We start from the raw sequence: 23,396 nt of genomic DNA, 5'->3' as shown, positions 1-23,396 counted from the left end.
CTATGTCTGACACGGTCACACGGACATGTGGTTACGTATCCGACATAGGTTATTTTCAAAATACGGCGTGTCCATGTAACATAGTTTCCAAGTATTGGATCATGTAATGGTCTAGTGTTTCTGCTTCAGCGATGTGAAGCCTAGCCAACTGAAATAGCACCATATTTGTTCACCCTTTTAATTGTTCAAAGTTCAAATGCTTAATCTTTTTTGTTTTTTGATGATTGCTTTCATGCATCTTTACTTGTAAATTCATGCAAGGAATAGACACTTTGTCATTTATAGTTCTTTGTGGACATGATATCTTGATACCTAGATCACAATATCACAATAACACAATCATCTCCTGTTGTGGGATACCACATTGTCCTCGTATTTAAGCAGTAAACTTTGAGGAGAAGTTCCAGTGGTTGTTTGATGTTTGTGGTATCAAATATAACTTGAGTATATTATGCTATTATCAATTGCAAACACTGGAGGTGACGAGGATGTCTTGGAAGTAGATGCCAAACCACTAGGTGCATTACCTGTCATCTAAATATTTTGCCGAGTAACTAAAGGTGGAAGATTTTCTTAATTCCAAGTTAATAGGTATCCTAAATTGGATTCCTTTGCTGGTGGGAGGTAGTGTGGAAGTTGATATTACTTGGAGTCAAATAAGCTTGCCGCCGATGTTCCATGGCTATCACTGGAGGGTATTGCATATTTGTCTTATGTATGTTTAAACCCTTATCATGTGTAGAGTTGTTTTTGGGGCGATGCATCAAACATGTAGGTTTGTTACTTAACTGTTAAGCCTTCGAGAAAAATGGATTTGGTATGGCTTCTTGGCCGGTTTCAACTTATAAAACCAAGTGTGGTGGTTGGATTTCTTTGAGTTCTTGTTTGTTTTCTCTTTGGTCTTAATCACATCTCTTGGACCTGGCTGAGATCCCCCACTTGAGACTAATATTATTCTGGGGATGATTACCTGCTCCAAGTCGGGCCTAGTACTCTATTGTTTTCGGAAAGGGGGAAATATATCTTTGAAAACATACAAAAATGATCCTTTTTTTTTAAATCTGCCAGAATGTCACCATTTTCAAACGGTTTTACTCACCGTACTGGTTATCTTTCTCTTAATGCAATCCAATTCTGGTGTTTTCCAACGGTTATATCTTTTTTTCTTTTTTGCAGTATTAAGTCCTCTCACTAGTGATTCTTTTGCGGATATCCTAGCTCGCCGACTTCTGCAGCAGTGCTATCCATTACAAGAAAACATTATGCTGATGCTAACAAATGAGCAGCGCAGGTTCTTTTTGAAAATTTTAAAAGATGTAGATTTGAGGAATCAAGACTGCTTGACCACGTAATGTCATAATTACACATTTTATTAAATTCTAATAGAAACTCAATTGATGTAGGTGCCGTGATTTATAGTTACAATTAGAAGAAAGGTTGAAACAATAAGCTTAGGACTACTACTTTTAGTGTAATTACCACCATCCCTTGTAACTTAGACACATTTCGGATTTCTAGGCCATTCTGATAGTTTGACCCTGGAATCCCTTTGTTTCTGCATTACTGGAATATGAGTGTCAAACACGGTCCACCCTTAGCGTTGTGATCTTGCTGACATGGTGACAAACTTCAACAGGTTCTGTGTCTCAAATTTATTGATCAAAACGCGTATGATTTTTCATACCCACGTCGGTGGTGACATCTTTAGTTTTTAATTTGTATCTCTGTTATACAGGCATTATACTATAGCATTGCTACTATAATCACCAGTCCAAGTATATCTAAACTACTGCATATCATATTCATGTAACTCCTCTTATATAAATACATCTTATTTTTCCCAATCATATTGTCCTAAGTGGATATGTGAATGCATGATGAGTAGCTCAAACCAAAAGACTTAGCTAATGGTTCCTTAAAGTAGTACAATATTGAGAAGGTATATTTTGCAGATATCTTCAGGAGTTTGGTTTATTGGATTATTCAATGGCATTGGGTATACAGAAACACAGTCAAAGATGGTAAGTACCTGCATGAATCAAATGATTTCTTTCCAAAGGTTTTTTTGTTTGCAAATCAAATCCCCTACGTTGAAAGTTTGATTTGTTGAATTTTTCTGGAGTCTGGTTTATGGGATTATTCAATGGCATTGGGTTTTAGGACTGAAATTATAATATTAATCCCCATGCCTGGGTAAAGCACAATCGCATTCTATGAAAAATTTGGATACACAAAAAAATCAGATGTAGAACGATAAAGTGTAGTATTTAACGTATATATAGTTCTGATCTAGAGTTTGGACATATTTGATTAGTAAATTACAACATAAGGGTGCCATAGTGATCAGTGGTCATCCTGATCAACTTTTTCATATTCCAGTAGTAAATCAGTAATGAGATAGTTCATCTTCAGCATTAATGGGCTAATTTGGTTGAGAAAATCACGCATTCTGAAATTCATTTCTCAAAACATGGTCTAGTGTTTAGTTGGATCCTGTTGTATCACACTTTGATGGTTTTCATTCTTAGTGTCTTCATTTTCTGAATTATCACATTCCTAAACACAAATGGTTTCAATCTCTTAAGTTATAAGATTTGACCTAGAAAAGTACAAAGGTTACAAATTCATTGTATTTATGATTTTATGCTACATACTAGACGATAGACGTTCTAGTCAGTTTATTGATGGTCGTGGTCATAGTGTTTGATATCTGTTCTCCACATCCATTTGTTACTAACTGTGGTGGCTTTTACTCTCTCCCTGGCAATGATGCAGATCATTGGAGGCTCAGATTTATCAGTAAGGGTTGACATAAATGTGGAGGGATGCCCAGGGAGCCCAAACTCTAGGATGTGGGGTCAGTACTGCAAGCAGACAGTTCTTCCCATTTCTTGTGCTAAGCCTGCTGTCTATATGAACAATCAAACAGCAGAAAAAGTCACAACATGTAGAAACTCTTTGGAGCCTTCCAGCATGGGATGCAGGGCACCAGGAGGCTACTCATTGGATGTAACTGCGATTGTAGAAAAGCTGAAAATTATAGCAGTGGATGTCAGACTTAAAAAGAGATTTTCTGTGTATCTTGCAGAGAATTTTAGTGGAATTCTTTATGCTCGGTATGGTGCAATGCCTTCAAGCTCTCTTTATGATTATTCTGTTCATATAAGAAAAATCCCTTTGGTTATTCAGTCACCAAAGATTGGTACCTGGTATTTTTCTCTCCTACCTGGAAACCAGACAAAAGGACAAGGAGTATTGGGAGACAAGGACATATTTGCTGATCTTTGTTATTCCCTGGTTTGGCAAAAAATTGAATGTCCCGTTGGAAAGACTGGACCACACTGTGCTTGGGAAAGTTACATGCTTAAGGTGGGATTAGTGTGTGCGTATCCCTTCTCTTTTCCTAAGCTTGGTTTTCCTTTTCTTTTATTTTCTTCATTTCAAGATCTTTGAAAATACTTGAATATTTTTTGCAAGAAAGACAGTTTGACATTTGTCTCATCCCACTTTATTTTATAGGGGACTAGGGGAGGGATAGAGCCACATTCTCTTACATCCATATATGCTAATAAGTTCTCCTGGGGGGTTTCCATTCATTAATAGTACTTCCTGTGGTTTCCAAATTAAATAAATAATGTAGAAAGAAAATAAAACGTGTGATCTTAACCTCATCTATTTTCCAAAGCTAATCAGTTTGTCGGGTTAAACCTTTTTCTCTTTCAAGCATATTTATTCCCTTTGTTTTTCCTCTTTTCTTCTTTCCATTTGTAATGCTAATGGTTCCAACTCAAGCTCTCAAAATGTGGTTCCATGCTAGTATTCGTGTACTTATTCTAACCTACTGAAAGTGGATATTTTTACTTCCTTTCTTATAGTCTTGATTAAATTGTTTTCCAGATAAAATTTCTTCTGTTGATGCATGAAGAAAGATAAATGTGTTTGCAAGCTTTACTCACCAGTTAAGAATGGTTTTCTGCAGCCAGCTGTTGGGGAAAGTTCTTCCGAATCTTACGATCCATCAATTGGTCAAAAGTTACTTCTCGAGCCGTTCTTAAGCAATTCATCTCTTGGGGACAAGTTAGGATTTGCTTGGACTTACTTTCTTATAGATCTTCCTCATGGTAGGGCTGGTGGAAATATACATCTCCAGCTATACTCGAGCTATCTTGGATTATGAAATATATTCCAGATTCGGTGCACTACCTTCTCTTGAGACCTGGGATTGTTATTATGGCAACAAAACGATTAGTAGCAATGGATCTGTCCTTTATAAACTGTACAATTCAAGTGAAAAAACAGTCAGTTTCTATATCTTGAAGGAATTTGGAGCTTTGGATTGAGGCACCCAGTTCGCGTTGATGGTTCATATAAAGTCCAGACTGTTATGTTTATTTCTACTGAGAGATGCCCCCAAGGATGTTCCTCTCATGGAACATGTGAGAATAACTTGGATGGGCACGCATCAACGTTGTACAGGTTAAACCTTCTTCTCATCTGTGCATTATAACATCATGCGTTATTTCATCTCCTTTTTTTGCCCAAGGAATTTCAGGATCAGTATTATGTCAATGTCCCGTTTGCAGAAGTTGCATCTGTCAGAGCTAATTGCACCTTAACCAACCATTCTGTTTATTTTGCAGTTATTGCTCCTGTGGCCCAGATCATGGAGGCTTTGATTGCAGCATTGAAATTCTATCACAAGTACAGAATGGTGAATTTTACTAAACTGATGTGCTTAAGAGTACCCGCAAGTTCTTCAGAAGGCTTGCTACTGCAGGAGAACAGCTTATTTGGATATCCGGCAGATTTCTTGTATTTGCATTGGGACCTTACCATATAAAAACTTTTTTAAACACCTCCGCATTAATTTGAAGTAGAATAGGAGATTTCATTCTGGTGCACAATATTATTATAGAACTATCTAAAAATTGGGAAAAAAATTTGGAATCATTATTGGTATGGTACAATGAGATGTAGACATATAGTTAAGAGTTCTTTATATGTTTTTGGGTTATAAAATTCTTTTAAATCCCTAAGCGGAACATTGTAAATCATCTGCATTCTGAATAATAATGATATATATATATTATAAAAAGAAATGCTTCTTCTAATAGACGTATATTCATTACATTCAGCTACTTGAAATCCATTTCTTCAAAATGTAACGTAGATTTGTGTCTAATACATTTTGAAAACTGATGCAGGAACCATATTGAAGTCAATTGCTCTAATAGCATCAAATGGAGCAGCTATACTTCCTGCATTTTGGACCTTTAAGCAGAAGGTAAACATCAATTTCCACGTCACAAGGAAACCACAGTCTAGCTTATATTACGAATTCTGTTATTGAAAGAATCTGTTTTGTCCAAGAGTTGTTGTTCAGCATTTGAATCTAATTGGGGAACTTGGGATCTAGAATTAGTTCTATTCTACAAAGTATATTTATTCCATCTAATATGTTAATGAGTTCCGAAATGCCGGAGCCCAGTTTTTGGAACAACGTGGTGGTGTTTTTGTTTTGGTTTTGGTTTCCATATTCAAGTGTAGTATATACTTGATAATTGATATGCAGGCATTTACACAGAGTGTTCTATTCACATTCAGTGGAATTTCAAGTGGATTATATCATTCATGTGATAGCGGAACCGGGTGTGCTGTCTCTCTTTCTGCATTACAGGTATGCGGAATAGTTGTGCAAGATTTCTTTCTGTTGGCATACAATACTTGTAGTTTCAGAAGAGAGGAATACTTTTGTCCAAGTATAATACTTCTTTTTTGTTATGACTGTTTGGATACTAACTGTGTTTATATATTGTCCAATGTGAAATAGCGTTTAAGATGATAAACTGTCTGCTTTTACTAGGGAAAAATGACTCTAAACTAGTTACATTTGGGAGAGGTTTAGTATTTTAATGTAATGTTACAAAACCCAGAAAATAAGATACATGCAAATAAGAGAACCACATTGAAATAAGAATCCAATAGCTTTTAAAAATTAACCTTGTGCAGTATTGCTCCACAGTGAACTCAATGTTCATAGCTGATTTCTCTTACCACTTAACTTTATGTTTCTCAATCTTTGATCTATATAGTATCTTGACTACTTCATCTTTTGTTAATTACCATTGTGATAAAGACAGCCAGAGTTTGCTTTCTTCATCTAATTATTATTTCTGTACGCTTGCATTCTCTATCGAATTAATTTCAGTTTTTGGACTTTTGGCTTTCCTTCATGGCTGTGGTGAGCACTTTTGTGTACCTCACTCCTATTGTTGAAGTTTGGAAAGAAGCAATCCTTATTACTGCAGCAATTATTACAGCCTTCTTGGCTAAAATTGGACCAACCAGGTAAAGAAACCAAGAAAAATTTGTTTAGTATGAGACAAATTCTTGATTCCCTTTACTCTTTAGCAATTAGGACTTATTAACTATATTGAACTTTGCAGGCCTTCCAACATTGTATTTGTCATAGCTTTTGGGACTTTAGTTTTTGTTATTGGCTTGCTGAAGTCCTCTTCGACAACTACATCCGACTCATTTTCGACAAGGTTATGCTTAAAAATACTTTACATTAGCCAATTTATGCTGTCAATTTCGATCGTCCATTTAGGATTCTAAGTCTTGGCCAAAAAAAGTCCCATATGTTTTGTCATGCTGGAAAACAGTTTGTGTCCAATGACTCGGTGGATGTTTCCCACCCCCACCCTTTGGGAGACCTACAGTGGTACATGAGTTGATGTCTTGTACTTGTGTTTGGAGTTTTCATACTTGGCTCGACGAAAGCCTTGGTGTATAGCAGGCTGGATCCAGACATATTATATGATGAGAAGAATACTAAATGAAACAATTGAGATCACCAATCATGCTCTTATGGGATGGAGTAGCAACCCCCCCCAACAGACACATACATGGTAAAGGTGCTTCCTAGAAGATGCAGGCCTTGTGTTTGACACCTCATCTGTTCTCTGTTAAACTTTTTTCTACCCATACTCCCATAGTAGCTTTTCTTTTCCAGTTAACTTTTGAATAAAGTGTTCCAATTGATCATGTGGAGTTCAATTGCTTACGAAGAGAGATATAGTTTCAATCTTGAGTTCAATTGATCACTTGGCGTTCCTGATAGTTTTTTTTCCATGAAACTTGTAATGTCGTTTCTTCGACTAGGTATTGAAATCCAGCAGTAGGCTCTGAAGTTTTACCCTTTTCGCTACCACAATATCTTTAGTGATACTTGTATATGAAGAACAAATTGAAGAAAAAAGATTATATTATAATTGTGTTTTACCCTAGAATGTGACCAGTTCAGCATGAAGAACACTAGCTTCAGAGCTTGTAGAACCGAGAGATACGATGTTAGTTCAGACACTGCTAAACACAAATTTTCTATAATCTTGCATTCCTAGAAAGATTTATGTTTATCTATACATTATTTTGTCGAGTGGATATGAAGGGCATCTTTAGGCATATCTGTTTTCATTTTAATGTACTGAGAAGGGTGTCAAAAATAGGCTTAAAAACGTTTTGAAGACACTTCGCAATGGCTTCTGTTGGGGCTATATACTCCTGGGTTTTGCTGTGCTATTCTTGGCTGGATTGAGCTGGGAACTGGAAGCCGCTGAAACCTATTGGATTTGGCACAGGTACACTGATCATTTAAACTCTTGGTTCTGATATACCGATCTTTCTTTAACTCTCTCTCACATTGCTCATAAAAATGGCTTGCAGTGTCTGGCATGTCACCATATACACGTCTTCCTTCTTCTTCCAGTACTCAAAAATTACCCCTGTAAATGTAAGTAGTCAAGGAGGCCAGCATGTAGTCCTTCAAGATTCATCTCCTACATAACACAGTCTATCTAGCTGAATAGAAGTCTGTTGTGGTAGATTTAAGAATCTCTCTTGTACAAGTTTTATGTATAATAGACTCCATGTCTCCCTGAATAAGCAATCAATTAGAGGAAGCACGGACTACTCTGTTGAATACAAAATAGATACCCTGACTAGTGCAGTGCATATGGAAAAAGTCGAGAAACAGTATTAAAAATGGAATGTGAAACGCATACCAAATAAATAAGGTAGGTATTGAGAAAACAGTCAACCTAGTTTTGTTTTCATTCCTGCATTCATTTATTCATGAATACTATTCAATTCTGCAGAGGTCGGATTTCAGTGATATGAGGTTTCTAATGTAAGGATAAACTTGATAAGATATTGGATACCAACTGTTGTAACCATCTTCCAGTTCAAGTGGAGTATTGGTCGCTCTGAATGTTGTAGGAGACCAATATCCTTGAATCATAGAGTTGTAAAAGTTCACCATATTTCCAAAAGGAAATAGGAAGGACCTTATCAACAGCATATCTTCTCATGATAATAAGCTTGGTCCACGATTCCTGTACATTGTAATCCTTCATAACCCATATAGTTCAAAGCAGAATCAGCTATTGAAAGGCAAGCATGAAAAACTAATTCTTGGATATGCAACAGTCCCAAAATTTTCAGACAATAAAATGCATCTTTTTCTGGTAAGCCAATGCCAATGACTCATTGATTGATGAGCTTCTCCAGCCGACACAATTGGGCTCGCAATGATTTCGAACCATACTTGCTATCCAAGTTAAGGCTTTAGAAACAACACATTAGACTTGTATCCAGCCCAGCCCATAATCAAAATTGTGTTTTATCCAGTACTCCTGGTGTCCACCTATTATGCTATCTCACACTCCAAAAACAGACCACGTGTACAACCTCCCTTCATTACCGACTAAATTCAAACATTTTTGTAAGAAAAAAAAAAATTGGGGGAAATTTATTTTCATCTAAATTGTGAAATTGAGGATCAATGTCGAGTAATTGGAGAAGAACAATTGGAAATATAAGGTCATTCATTGGTAATTCAACAGGTGGATTAAGAGGTGGAAGTAATTTAGCTTCTTGGGCCGTTGCTGGTACTTTAGCTTATTTCCTTTGGGTTAAACCTTCTCAAAATCTCAAAAGAGAACAACAGGTTTTAACTTTTCTCAATTTCTCAACTTGGCTCACCTCTTTTTTTTATATAATTGATAGCAATTTTAATGATTTTGTGGATTTTTTTGCAGGAAAAAGCACTAGCGGCATCGTTAGATCCTAATCGATACATTGAAAAGAGAAAACCCATTCCTGATCCTCAAGTAATGTATTGTTCTTTTACTTGAACTATTTATGTGTGTTCAGTTTATGGATTTGTTGACATTTGAAGTGGTTGTTTTTGGTTGTTAAGGAAACAGGTTTGATATATGGGAAGAAGAACAAAGGAAAGAAACCCGATGAGTGATTAAAGTATATTTTAGCTAATTGTGAGTTAATTCTATCATTTTAGTATTGTAGATGCTCCTATGTTTAATTCCATAAGCTTTAGGCGTTGTCGATTCTCAAGTTGAGAATCCTTAAACTGAGATTCTAGACAAAATATTTAGTTGAAATAGCTCCACAAGCAGTCCCGTAAAAAAGCAGCCCTCCAACTTTTGTCGATTTATATTTGCCATGCTCTCTAGCTATGAGCTATGAGGAGTTCATGCACAATTCACCTCCCAGCTCTTCAAAAGACTTCAGATGTTTTCATCCTTTTCACTTATCCTGTTCCGTTAAGAGTCCAGAACCCTCATGACTTTTTGTATGCGAATCAGGGAGTGGTAATTGTTGAATATTGTTCTTAGTTCAACCTTTCTCTCCTCTAGTTCCATTTATCATGGAGAGTGACCTTTTAAAAATAGAATATCATAGAGAATAGGTATTATAATTTATAATAGCAATATTTCACCATTTTCTTGTGCTTATATATATTCCGGTTTATCTTCGAGGAATACTTGAGGAAATTTGATTAGATATGCCATTGCTGCTGCAGCGTGACTTGGACCTTTTTTCATGCACTTGTGTTTCTTGTAATTAAATCTCCAGTGGAAACAAGGATATGGATTATCTTGACAAAAAAGATCTCTATGTTTCTTAGTGTTTTATCTTTAATTGCAATAGCTTTGTTCCTTCTTTTTTCAATGTTTTATGCTAAAATAAGAAAACCTGCTTATTCCAACTTATGGTTCTTAGTTGGAAACCCTGATGATATCATAGGATCCTTAAGCATGCGTCAGACAGTATTTCTGCTGTTTTTATCAAAACATAAAGTATTGAACTTTGATATTAATTTAATTGCAACAAGGTTGTTACTTCTTTCTGTTTTCATTATTTTTTATACTGAAAACGAAAATGTTCATTCCATCTTATGGCTTTTCAGTTTTCACTGGTTGTCATTATGCATCATAGCAACCTTCAACGTGTGTCACTGTGGCAGACAGTATTTCTTGATTTACCTTGATTGGTATATTACAATTTCCAAAGTATTGAACTTTTTAAGAGCGGTCCTAAGATCAACTTAACCTTATTCAAGTTTGTCCTTGGGTTCAGTTGATCATGGTGAACTTTGTTCTTGTGTGGCTTTGGTCGGTCCTAGATTTTATAAATCATTCTTTCATTGTCCCACATTGAAAGACTTGCTTATTTTCTATTTGCATTAGGATATGTCATCGTATATATTTTAGGGGTTTGGAAGTTGTTCTCTAACAAATGTTGTGTTGCGTCTCAATTCTTATGTTATCACCTGTAAACACTTTTTCAGTCTGTATCTCTCTAATGTGTTCTGTGGTTATTTTTTTATTTCTGTGTTTCTTTTGTTGGATAATTTTCTCATTCAAGCTTACTTGGCGAACAGAACAGCACATTTTTGGTAGGTCGTCATATCATCAATCTTTCTGGGACAAATTGAAGCTCGCCAAAGGATGGTGTTGATACTAAATTTGGGTCTTGCCCATCTATATAAAAATGTAAACAGTAGGTCCCCAATTTTTTAGCCATCTTAGTAAACCTTTTTTGCTTTTATGAACATATCGATGTAATATGTTGATATATTTGTTTGTTTTTTCGACCCATTATAACAATTATCCATTCTGCTCTTTGTGCATTCCGGTGGAAACTGTAACTCAAGTTGGTATATAATAATGGATTTTTGATAAACAGAGTAAACGGTCTCGAGGTCTTGTTGTGTTATATCTCGTTTAAACCCGCTTTTAAAACGGTTTAAAATTTTGGTCTTGCTAAAGGCTTTTTTTTAAAGAAAAAAAAGCGGTTTTAAAACCCGTTTTCCCCATTTTCGAAGACTATTAAAAACCGGTTTTTCAACAAAATGCGTTTTAAACGCTTTTTAAACCCGTTTTTGAGGGTTTTTTTCGATGAACTGCCATTATGGGGTAGTATCTTATTTTGAATAGTGGTCGCTATTTGTATTTATGAGTAATGATAATTTGATACTTTTCTTGTATTTGAATTTTCTTTCAAATTATTATTTTTCCAGTGAATTTTTTTCCCACTTTTATAGAAAATCAAACTCCTTATCTATTATATTATTTATCAGGGTTTTTACCGTTTTTTTTTACGTATTATCGTTTTAAAATTCACATGACGTTAACCAGTTTTTTTCAAGTATACCGTTTTAAACCCGTACCGTCTTGGTGACAATGGTTATATCTTAATTTTGGTCTTCTTCTTGTTGATTTTTCGATGAACTGGGGTCTTGTTGTAGTGGTCGCTATTTGTATGAGAGTTCTCAAACTTTTCCAGTGGGCCATGACGATGTTCTTGGTTGGGCGAAGGACAATATCGAAGGACAATATCCAATATTAAGAATCGCACCTTTGTCAATATACAAGAAGAAATAAGGCTCTTTTCGACCAAAATTCGTAAAATTTTGTATGGTTTTAAAATCCTTCTGCTAAATTTGCTTAAAATTTTTATTGATGCCATGAAAAATCATACTATGACCTGCAAATATAGGTATAAAATAATTTTCATAGTCAAACGGTTTTCTATTCCTCCAAATAAGCTGCTAACTTCATTCCGAACGGAAAGTTGGGAAATGATAAAAACCCAGGGGAGAAAATCCGACTGATTTCGATGGAATCTCCTTCTCTCCAACACCCACTATAAGCTTACGTCTGTTAGAAACAGCCATTACTGATGGTTTTGAAGATTTACAACACATAAATTTATGGGTTTTCTAGGGTGAATTTGAGTTATCCCCCCAAACTTATGTAGTATTTTGTATTTAACCCCCAAATTTTAAATTATCACAATTAGACCCCCAATCAGTTTTAGACCTCTAACAGAACTGTTCATTTTTTCCATAATATCTAAACTACCCTTTCAAAAAAATTGCGAAGTGGGAATCAATAGAGTTATTCGGATCAGGCTTATCAATAGAGTTCCAACCCTCACTGTGAGCCAAGGTAGCTTCCTCTCGCTTCGGAAAGCAAGCAGTAGTGGGGTCAAGGGCGATCCCTTCCGCCTTCTCACCCTAGTTCTTTAGGCTTGATCCTCTTTGTGAACACCAACTCAAGCGAAGCTTTCAACTTGTCACTCGAGTTTTGTCCGCCGTTAGCAAATCTGTTGGGCCATCCGGCACAACAACAAAGCCGAGGTAGTCCGAGTCGAGCACATTGCAAAACAAACCGGACACCGGGCTCTCATCTTGGCCGTTGTTTTCACTTTCGCATTACTTTGTGGTGTGATATTGTGCAGACAAGGTGCACCCGGGAAAGAAGTTTATCTATCTGCAAAGGACGCTGGAAACAGGTCGAAAGGAGACGGGCTCTGGTAAATCAAAGAGTGGCTCCCTCTCAAAAGAAGAAAAAAGAAAGTGGGATGGCGGTAAGGTGGGAGCGAGTGAAGCATATTATTTCAAAGGGGTAGTTTGGGTATTATGGAAAAAATGAATGTTCTGTTAGAGGTGTGAGACAGATTGGGGGTCTAATTGTGATGATTCAAAATTTGGGGGTTAAACACAAAACGCTATATAAGTTTGGGGGGATAACTCAAAAAATCCTTAAATTTGTTGTCAGATTATTTAGTTAAAGAATATATGGACCATAAGATTAATCTGACTGTCACAATTAAATCTAAATAACTATTATTTATTTTGTAAGAGCATCTGTAGGTGGTAGTAACAAATCCCCAAAATTTGTAAACAAGAATGTGAATGTTTGTTCACAAACCTTTCCAACTCTAGGTGGAAGGCAAACAAAAATCTCAAATCTAATTTAAATGGGACCCAATTTAGTTTTAGGTAAATTTGTCCAAACCTCCTATTTTTGTCACCACTTTTGAATAAACCCTCCACATTTGTAAACATCACAATTCTCCCTTCCCGCTCCGTCTGACTTCCATCCAAGTTCCGTTGGTAATTGTGTGTGTGTGTGATACATTAAAATAACTTTTTATCGCCCATCAATCTTTCAAAGCATACACTTGTGGGTTGTGGCTCATATATACATAACTTGTGCGGTTGTGCCTATGGAGAGAAACCATCAAGAATCACATTCCACGAAATTATTGAATAAGTTCAAATTTTCTACAGTTCAACATGATGGTAAGCTCCTGGATCTGATTCTTAATCTATTAAAAATGATGAAGAAAACATGTTTCGACAAAGGACCCCAACTACATAGAGATTCAAGAGATTATCTTTAACATGAACACCAATAGCTCTCCTGACCCTGATGGGTTTAAGGGAATTTTTACCCTAACCGATGGAGCATTATCAAAGCTGATTTTTGCATTGCCATAATCATTTGTTCTTCATAGCATTGTTCCAGACAGGGACTCTGGAACAGAGCTACAGCAGGCCAGGACAAAGGGCCACATCCCCTAACATTCAAAACCAATAAAATTGCTACATACTACTATTTAACATAAATATTACCAACTATATATTATTAAGTTTGATTTAAAACAATTTTCTTAATTAGACCTTCCCAAAATCCTGGTTCCGCCCGCGGTTCCAAGGGATTGAATGCTAACTTCATTGATTCCCAAGGAGCAACAAAAAACTGGGCCAGTATAAACAAAGTCGATTTGCCAAAAGTATAGAAAGCTGCCAAAAGATGTCTTGAAGCCTCCACAATAAACTTTGAACATGCTGTCAACCAAAAGGATGTGTTAGCCGTAGGGCTTCAATCTGTCAAATCCACAAAGAAAATCTTAGAGCAATTTACATAATAGTAACTTGTGTGAATACTAGTATGAAAAACTAGAGCATATATTAAAAATCAGGGGCGGCTCAAGGCAATCGGGGCCTAAGCAAAGTTCCAATAAAATTGTTATATCTTATAGATCGATATGATTTGTTTACATTATTTCATATGAATGCAAACGCTTAGTTTATTTAACAAAAAATTTAAAAGATAACAATTGTTGTAAAAATTGATCCTAACATTTTCTTTTTTCTTTCTTGAATAGTCTCTCCCTCTCCCCCAAAAACTTTTTTTTTTTTTATAACAAAAAATTGAGAAGATAACAATTATTGTAAAAAATGATCCTAACATTTTTTCTTTCTTTCTTGAATAGTCTACCCCACAAATATATTTTTTTTATAACAAAAAATTTAGAAGATAACAATTATTGTAAAAATTGATCCTAACATTTTTTTTTTTCTTTCTTGAATAGTCTCTCCACAAACTTTTTTTTTAATTGAATTTTATTGATAAAAAGAACATAAATACAAATAAGAGTGTTGTGAGGGAGATCCTCACATACAGAGATATCAAAGACAAAACATCATAAATACATGAGGAAAAGTGGAAGAATAAAAAAATGTCCTACACCTATAACATCGTAGCAGATCATGGCCAAACAACAATGTCACAAACTTGAAATTTCAATATATTTATTTAACAAAGAATTACACAAGAGAAAGAGAGAATTCTACACCAAATTAAACAATATAGAAAAACCAAATAAGACAAAATAATGATAGAGATATGATAATATTGAAGTGTTGGCTTCAATTTGATAAATTGTTTTAGGGTGATGAAGAAGTTTAATTAGTTATGGAGGCGTGCCTGTTTATTTATTGAAGAAGGCGAAAATGCGAGAGAAACGAAGGGGTTTAATGCGATTTTATAATTTCCAATTTTACAATGTAAAACCGTTTATCTAACGGATTAAAATAAATGAAAAACAAATAGTGAGCTTTTTTTCACAATAAAATAATAATAGACTTAGGATTGTATGTGGGCTAGGATATATTGGACCCCTTGGACTGCGGGCCCTAAACGGCTGCTTATTTTGCTATAGGGTAGAATCGGGCCTATTAAAAATGTATGTATCAAATAAAGACTCATACCCCCTCTTTGTCTAACTTCACATCTGGTAGTCGCAGATGCTTGAGCCACATAGGCTTGGGCAAATCATATTGCACGGTACACGACTCCATAGTCCATACCACCTCGTCAGCCTTTTCCTGGACAAGTTTGCATACCTTTCCCGCCTTTCCCAATCCATGTGCCACCAACCATTGCTTGGCTGTTAAATGCTGCTTCTCAGCATTCCATATTCCTCCATTAAAAAGGTTTAACCCTCTAACATATAATTCATTCAATTTATACATCACCTCATCGCCATCTTTGGCATGTGTGGCTCTTGTTGGGATAGCCTCGATTAGTACAACCAGTGGACCTCCCACTTTCTCGTATTGTTTCATTGGATCCCTAAATTGAACAATTGCTGATACCATAAGAGTTGCATCGTTTATGTTTGTTGTACACAACTCTAACCACTTTTCAAGTGGAAAGCTAGCTGCCAAGGGTCGATTTGGTTCAATTGCCCCTTTTGTATTAGCCAAATTGTTCCAAACACGTGGACACAAAGGATAAGGAGCTTCTTTTTCTGCCAAGCCGGCTTGAATTTGAAGTGCGTCAACTGTCATGCCCTCTATTGCTTGCATGGAGAATGCAAGCATCTCATCCATCGTATATGGTTCCTCATGTACATACCTAATATCATATGACATCCACTTTTTCCTTAATGCATTCATCACAGTAGCCATGGTTTTTACTGTTTCAACAGTACGAGCCGGACTTGAATGAGAATCTTCTTTGTTCCTTCCTCGAATCACTGCCGAAGCAATACCTTCATAAGCAATCTGTTGTGCCGTTCTGCCATTCAATTCAGTATTGGGTATTAAAGAAAGTATATCATAGCTCAATTGTTCAGTCCCAACATATGCCATCATCCGAAAGACCCTAAAACCACTCACGTCATCCAGATATGGAAGAACAAATGGTTTTGAGAGCTGCATCACAAGCTTTGGAGTTTTTTTTTCTTGATACCTCTGCAGTGAAAAGATTCATTATGGCTAAAGAAAATGTATTTATGTTCTTTTTATCAATAAAATTCAATTAAAAAAAATTTTGTGGAGAGACTATTCAAGAAAGAAAAAAGAAAATATTAGGATCAATTTTTACAATAATTGTTATCTTCTAAATTTTTTGTTATAAAAAAAAATGTTTGTGGGGTAGACTATTCAAGAAAGAAAAAAGAAAATGTTAGGATCAATTTTTACAATAATTGTTATCTTCTAAATTTTTTGTTATATAAAAAAAACAAATGTTTGTGGGGGTGAGAGGGAGACTATTCAAGAAAGAAAAAATAAAATGTTATGATCAACTTTTACAATAATTGTTATCTTTTAAATTTTTTGTTATAAAAAAAAATGTTTGTGGGGTAGACTATTCAAGAAAGAAAAAAGAAAATGTTAGGATCAATTTTTACAATAATTGTTATCTTCTAAATTTTTTGTTATATAAAAAAAAAACAAATGTTTGTGGGGGAGAGAGGGAGACTATTCAAGAAAGAAAAAAGAAAATGTTATGATCAACTTTTACAATAATTGTTATCTTTTAAATTTTTTGTTATAAAAAAAAATGTTTGTTGGGTAGACTATTCAAGAAAGAAAAAAGAAAATGTTATGATCAATTTTTACAATAATTGTTATCTTCTAAATTTTTGTTATAAAAAAAAAATGTTTGTGGGGGTGAGAGAGAGACTATTCAAGAAATGTTAGAATCAATTTTTATTATCTTCTAAATTTTTTGTTAAATAAACTAAACGTTTGCATTCATATGAAATAATGTAAACAAATCATATCGATCTATAAAATGTAACAATTTTATTGAAACTTTGCTTAGGCCCGATTGCCTTGAGCTGCCCCTATGAATATGAAATATATTTTTTGAGGATAGTAAGAGCGGACAAATGAAGACAAAGAATTCCTACCTTTTAGTACCTCGGGTTCATTACTTATCAAGTGACATTCTAATCTCAAAACTACTAATCCTCCTTTAGCATTTCCAGAGAGAAAAAAACTTGTGTCCACTACTCTTGGGTATAAGTATACATACACAAATTTCGTCAGTTTAGAAGAAATAGCAAACCTTTTTTTTGTTTTTCCTCCATAAAAACTGAAATTTGACATCTGTCTCAAATTTCATACTGACTTTTACAATTTTGACCTCTTTTATTAGTTCCAACTAAATAAGCCAACTACTAACAAAAAAAATAGCTACGAACTAAATCAGTTACCAAAAGAGTAGTGGGTTAATCAAAATAACTAAAATTCATTCGAAATCTACAAAATTCCAATTAAAAGTGAGATGAATTTCTAGAGAGACCAAAACAATGTAGAAAACATCAACTTCAAAAACGGAAAAAATGTATGTTGATTACAACTAATTTCAATACAACTTTAACAATTTAAAATGCATCTCTGATAATTTTGAATAACATGTTTAAGCTTTGTTTGATGTAATTCAAATTGTGAAAGAACAAATGGTTTTTTTTTATAAGACAATTGTATTATTTGATTGCAGTACATCTTGGAGCAATACACACGCACTTTTGCCTGATGAGTGGCCTCGATCGACACACACACCTACAGCCTGGGCACATTAGATTTTAGTATTATTTATTTGTGGAAGAAATTGGCAGTTACAAATAAAAGGGTAAAAAAGGGAAATAAGAAATTTTAAAAACAGTTAATACCCACAAAAAGTAACGTGTTGTTAAAATGGGAGTAGAATCAAAAGATAATATTGATCTTTCTCTAGACAAAAAGCACACTAAAAAAGTGTCTGGAGCCCAATTTCTAGGAATATGAAATATATTTTTTGAGGATAGTAAGAGCGGACAAATGAAGACAAAGAATTCCCACCTTTTAGTACGTCGGGTTCATTACTTATCAAGTGACATTCTAATCTCAAAACTACTAATCCTCCTTTAGCATTTCCAGAGAGGAAAAAACTTGTGTCCTATTGCAGCGTCCCTCCCAAGCTTTTTGCTATACAATCCTGAACCAGATGAGCCAATTCCACATTATGTTTTCCAATTTGAAGCTTATGAGGATAAGCATGCACAACAACTTGTAATGGGTGTGCTACGAATTGTGTCTGCATACCAGCCCCAGTATGGAAATACACACGACATTTTCTAGACAAAGTATGATTGAAATCCGCGCACGCAAACCTGTTTCGTCTGCACTGCTCCAGGCTTCATTCCTTCCTTCCTAACACAAACAGAAAGATAACGCCTATCCATTGATGAAGGAAGACCTTGGATGGTAACAACTTTAATATGAAAGACACATGTCAACTTACGAATTCTCCGTGAAAATGACTTCGATCTCAGAATACCTTGGATGTAACTAGAACCAGAACTAGGCGCTTTGACTCGGTCTTTCTCCTCCAAAAACATTAGATCAGCCTCCTCAACCATTGGATCAGTCCAAGACACTCCAGACATAGTTAAACGAGTGAATGTTGTTTTGGTTATCGATAAAGAAAAGAGGTTGGTGTTATGAAGAGCCCTAAAAAGCTTTAAGAGGGCGGTGTTATAATTAGAAACTCCCCAATTCAGCCGTTTTAACCCAAAACTTTCTTTAAAAACTAGCCAATTAGCCCACTTGCGGCCAGGCCTGATAGTTTACGACGAACTGATTTTACTTTTATCAAACTATTAACAACTATAATACATCAGTAGCATAAAAAATTAATAGTTTCCTTTGTACTAATTCTTTTGAGGAGTAACTATAATGATTCTTTCAAATAGTAAGTATGAACAAATTGATCAATGGCTTGTATGTAACAGATCTATAGTCATTTGAATCTAAAATTGTGGAGTTTCATGAAATTCTAAATCTAGCTTACAAACCATCCAATTGTGAATTACCATAATTAACCAATAATAATTAATACCCTACGAACCATGATATTCTCAATCTCGCAAAGAGTACGTATCATTCTTTATCTAGTGTTCGCTCAGTTATAGACTTTGGTTATGGTCGTTGGTTTTTCTATAACGAATTAAAATATCTTCACCAAGGCTTTTCTGATGATTTTCAAAAAATAATTCTGGAGATGTAACCTCACACAGCAAAATTAAAGTGACAAAAAGTTCTCTTAAAGAAGCTGGATTTGCCTACTCGTTGGCTTGCTTCATAGCATCGTTGTGAGTACAACTCACCTTTTCAATGAGAGAGAAATAGCATGATTTCACATCTTCCAGATCAATTTACCTTGCTCATTCTAAAAAAGTTATATTTGTTGTTAAATAAATAATGTATTAGTAACAATTTATCGAACAACACATTTCCTGTTATATTAATTTATCAAGTTATCACACAACACATTTATTGGACAACATATAACCTATAAAAGTTATATTTGTTGTTAATAATATTTGGCAAGTTTAGAAATTTTTGATTATTTATGACCAATGTTTAGAATAGTTAAGAAATTATATCTAAAAAAAATAAGCCTAATCTAAAGGGTGATCTTAGACACACCCATAAAAACACTCCCGTACCCTATAACTAACTTAAGTTTTTGTCATACCCCAATAACCGTCTCAATCCAATAATATCTCCCAAATTAATTTGGAGTATTTACAATAGGAGCAAAGATATTAATTTAGGGTATTTCCAAAAGCCAGGAGGACTGCTTGGCACGGTACATGATTTAGTAATATCAGAGGTGTATGGAAGAAAATATCTTTTTGTGTTCACGTGGACGGGGTGCTTACGTGTATGGGATATTAATACTCATGCAAGGGTTCTCAGTCATACCATTAGCTCTGAAGCAACGGCAGGCTGCAAGGTTTCAAGGCTTTCGGTGGGTGATATTAATCAGGATTCATGTTTGATCGATTTCTCTGGCGATTCTATATACCAGTATGGCAAATTTTAAAAAGGACTAAGTAACCTATATGCTACAAAAATATTTTAAATGCCTAATAAGCATCCAAAATTATTTATTGTGTTGCCTGAGATTATAATTTCTCTATTTGTGAGTATTTTTGTATCCATATCATTTGATATATAGTCCCATTGAATGGGGGATGGAGGGGCAATTTCCAGAGCCGGCCCTGCGGCAGTATGGATTGCATATGGAGACGATTGATAGCCTCCGTTTCAATCTGGGGGACAAAGTCATTCTGTTGCCTGAGACGATGAAAAACATCCATTTGATGGAGGGGCAATTTATTGACTTGATAATAACTTCTAACAAGCTTTGGATACTTAAAGAAGACGGACTACTGTTCTACAACTTATTTCATGATAAATTAAGCGTAGAGGAAGCACACAGTTATAGTTTGCAGGAAGCCTTTGTTGCTGACCAGTTATTTCAAGGTTCTGAACATTCTTTAGTTGAGATGAGCTGGACTAGCCTTTTGCTATCTCCAGTGAAGGATCAGTTTGTCCCTTTTGTATCTTCTATTTTTTTGCGTAGGCTGCTTCATCCGGGGATCTATCAGAATGCTGCTTTGCGTGCCACTGCACTTGATTATAACAAACACTGGACTGATTCTGAGTTTCAATCCTTAACAATTGATGGTTTGAAAAAGGAAATATATTTTCTCTTATTGAGGGTGAGGTTAATGCGCCAATATCAGTAATCTATTGCTGGAAAAATTTATGCAGACGCTATTTTCATTATTGGTGCAAGAACAATGCACCATATGGTTTGTTGGTTGGCGCTTCAACAGGTGCCATTGGTTTAATTAGAAGGAACACAATATCTTTATTCCGGTGCTTGGAGGATATTGAGCTGCTTATCTATGGTTCTGTTGATGAATTTGGTGATTTTGTAAATTCTGATTCGGATTTGCCGGATGATAATCATCTTGATCGTGAAATTCTTTTTGAGGTATTAAGATGCATCAGTAGTATCAACCAACAATTAGGCAAAGCTGCTGGAGCTATTTTATATGAATCTCTTGTCAGTGACCAAATCATCTCATCTGAAGAACTCATCCCAGGTTTTCTGAAGGTTTTAGAAGTTGGATATAGTTCATTGGTAGGAAAACTCCATGTAGCACAAATTGGAGCTGATACTGCTTGGAAGAAGGAATTAGAAGATCACAGATGTCAGAGAAAATTCTCGATCCATATGCTCTTGTCACTTCATTCTTTGCTCGGTGAAGCTGCCTCGTGGAGCATAGTTTTGAATGTCATAGAGAACTATCTAAAGTTTCTCGCCCCTCGCAAAAGTATTCAAATATTGGATTCGGAAGCAGTTTTCAGTATCAATTCTTCCGTAATGATTCTGTCAAAGATATTAAAAATAAAAAATAAAAAAATAACAACACGTCTTTGGAAGAAGAAATCAATATCATTTTTTTCTTTTTAAAGAAGAAAAGGAACACTTCGGTTACAAATGAAGAACTTAGAGTATCTAGTGTTTAGTATGATGTCCCACAATGAATGTATATTAAATAAATGACTTGTTTTGTCTTGGGTACATCTAATAAAAAAATGGTAATTTAGGAACCTAAATGTGTCTAAAATAATTTTATTTATTTATTTTAAAGTTTGAGTACTCTGTCTTTTTCTTTTATTTTTCCTAGTATAATAATAATAATAGATAATAGATAAAATAAAATAGGATAAGTGTTAGTGGAAATAGGAGACATGGGTTTATGGGATAAACCCTCTTCCCGATTTCAGGGGTTTTAAAAAAAAAGAGAAGAAAAAGATAGGGTTTGTAAAACACAGAGTTTTACAGAGAGGAAAGAGAGAAGTTTCTTGCTGGAGCTCTTGCTGACAACATGAGCAACAAATAAGTTATGTATCGGTGAGTAAATATTTTACCTTTTACTAAACTATTGGATTTTCTGATGGCGTACAACCTATTCTGCAATATACTAGATTTCTGTCGAGAATACAAGTTTTATACTCTGTCTTGTTTTGTTATTCTCGAACTATGTTGCATATTGTTATACTGTCGAAACCATACGCAAAAACTTTAGTGATAAAAGATTTCGAATCTGATTAATTAAACTAACCATTGTAGTATTAGTATATATTGTCAAGGTCCTCAGTATCAGTAGAATTGTTGATTCTCTGTTAGAGTGTTGGCGTGTTAGCAAATTTTGTCTTGATCGGACTGTCGTTGTTTTGTTTTTGGGTTCTGGTTGAACTGTGCGTGGTGAACGTCGAGGTGATTGTTTGAGAGTGGTAATGCTATAAAGCTTTGAACAACCATTAATGGCGTTCAAACAAAAATCAAACCGTCCTGATTTTGGTGTACGTGGATTGAACCTTTGTTTGGTTGGATTTTGTTGTATCATTGGGTTTGGGTTTTGCTAGGGAGCGAAACCAAACTGTTGGGAGGTCAGTGGTGGTCCGGCGAGCTCTACAGTGGAGGAAGATCGGTGGAAGAGATGACCTAGCAAGTTTTGGGAAATCGCGATTTGTTGGTATGGTTATTTAGGGGTTTTCACGAGTAACCAAACCCGCTGGAGTGAGGGTAGCGGACTAGTGGTTGATTGGTGGTGGAGGTGTTGGAGAGTGGGAGAGAGGAAGATGAACAATGAGGGTTTTGGTTGTTGGGCTTGGGCCGAACTTAGTGGGTGGGCTTGAGTGTTTTAATTTTTTACTTAAGTTTTAGACTTTGGACCTTAGTCTTTGGGCTTTTGGGTTAGAGGAGTTTAGGTCTGGTTGACTGTTGTTGACCCTTGGCAGGTTGACTTTGACCAATTGACCCACTTTGACTTTTAACTCGGATTATGATTTGGTCTATTAGGATAGGTCTAGGGCTATTAGAATGCTTGGCTTTAGGCTAAGACCTTTCTATATATACGTGTGTACGTGTATTAATTATTATGTGATATTTCAGCTTTTATGATATACAACGTTATGACACTTAGACATCAATCTAATTAATAACGCGTAAACAATAATACGTGAAACAAGATACTCCTCCGTTCTCTGAAATAAGATATGCAATAAAATTTAATAATGCGTAAACAAATTTACCGCACCCTTTTAGAACTCTCCACGCCTCAAGTTTTAGAAATGATTTTAATGACTGATGAGGTCATATGTTAGGTGGACATTTATTGAATGTGCCATAAATGGCCCGTTAGCATTATATATGGGTATTCATTGAATGTACCATGAATGACCCGGGTATTCATTAAATGTGCCATGAATTACCAGATTGTTTGGACTGCCCTAGAGAAGAACTAAGGTATTCGCC

The 23,396-nt window shown here is 35.3% G+C and overlaps 1 protein-coding gene and 1 pseudogene across 13 annotated transcripts; both read left to right on the top strand.

Moving 5' to 3' along the window:
• The first annotated feature begins 2,734 nt into the window (after positions 1-2,734).
• LOC147491532 (uncharacterized) lies at positions 2,735-7,961 on the top strand (annotated as a pseudogene). The gene is made up of 9 exons (XR_015199088.1): positions 2,735-3,369; positions 3,980-4,476; positions 4,641-4,711; positions 5,205-5,284; positions 5,573-5,677; positions 6,209-6,348; positions 6,447-6,548; positions 7,509-7,640; positions 7,726-7,961. The product of XR_015199088.1 is annotated as an uncharacterized LOC147491532 (transcript).
• Positions 7,962-8,722: 761 nt separating this feature from the next.
• Positions 8,723-11,055, top strand: LOC147491531 (subtilisin-like protease). Of its 12 annotated transcripts, none has more exons than XM_086566568.1 (4): positions 8,723-9,007; positions 9,099-9,175; positions 9,267-9,335; positions 10,750-11,055. In XM_086566568.1, exons 1-3 carry the CDS (start codon positions 8,843-8,845, stop codon positions 9,307-9,309), a joined length of 285 nt encoding a protein of 94 aa, XP_086422694.1. In that variant the 5' UTR covers positions 8,723-8,842; the 3' UTR covers positions 9,310-9,335; positions 10,750-11,055. The 12 variants fall into 12 exon arrangements, 6 of the variants coding, with proteins under 6 accessions (XP_086422694.1, XP_086422695.1, XP_086422693.1 ...); XM_086566569.1 differs by having other exon boundaries at positions 10,729-11,055; XM_086566567.1 differs by having other exon boundaries at positions 8,726-9,007; positions 10,745-11,055.
• The last annotated feature ends 12,341 nt before the right edge of the window (positions 11,056-23,396 follow it).

Source organism: Coptis chinensis, chromosome 6 (genome assembly GCF_015680905.1).
Source record: "Coptis chinensis isolate HL-2020 chromosome 6, ASM1568090v1, whole genome shotgun sequence".
NCBI lineage: Eukaryota > Viridiplantae > Streptophyta > Magnoliopsida > Ranunculales > Ranunculaceae > Coptis > Coptis chinensis.
This window is presented reverse-complemented; position numbering and strand designations above follow the sequence as displayed.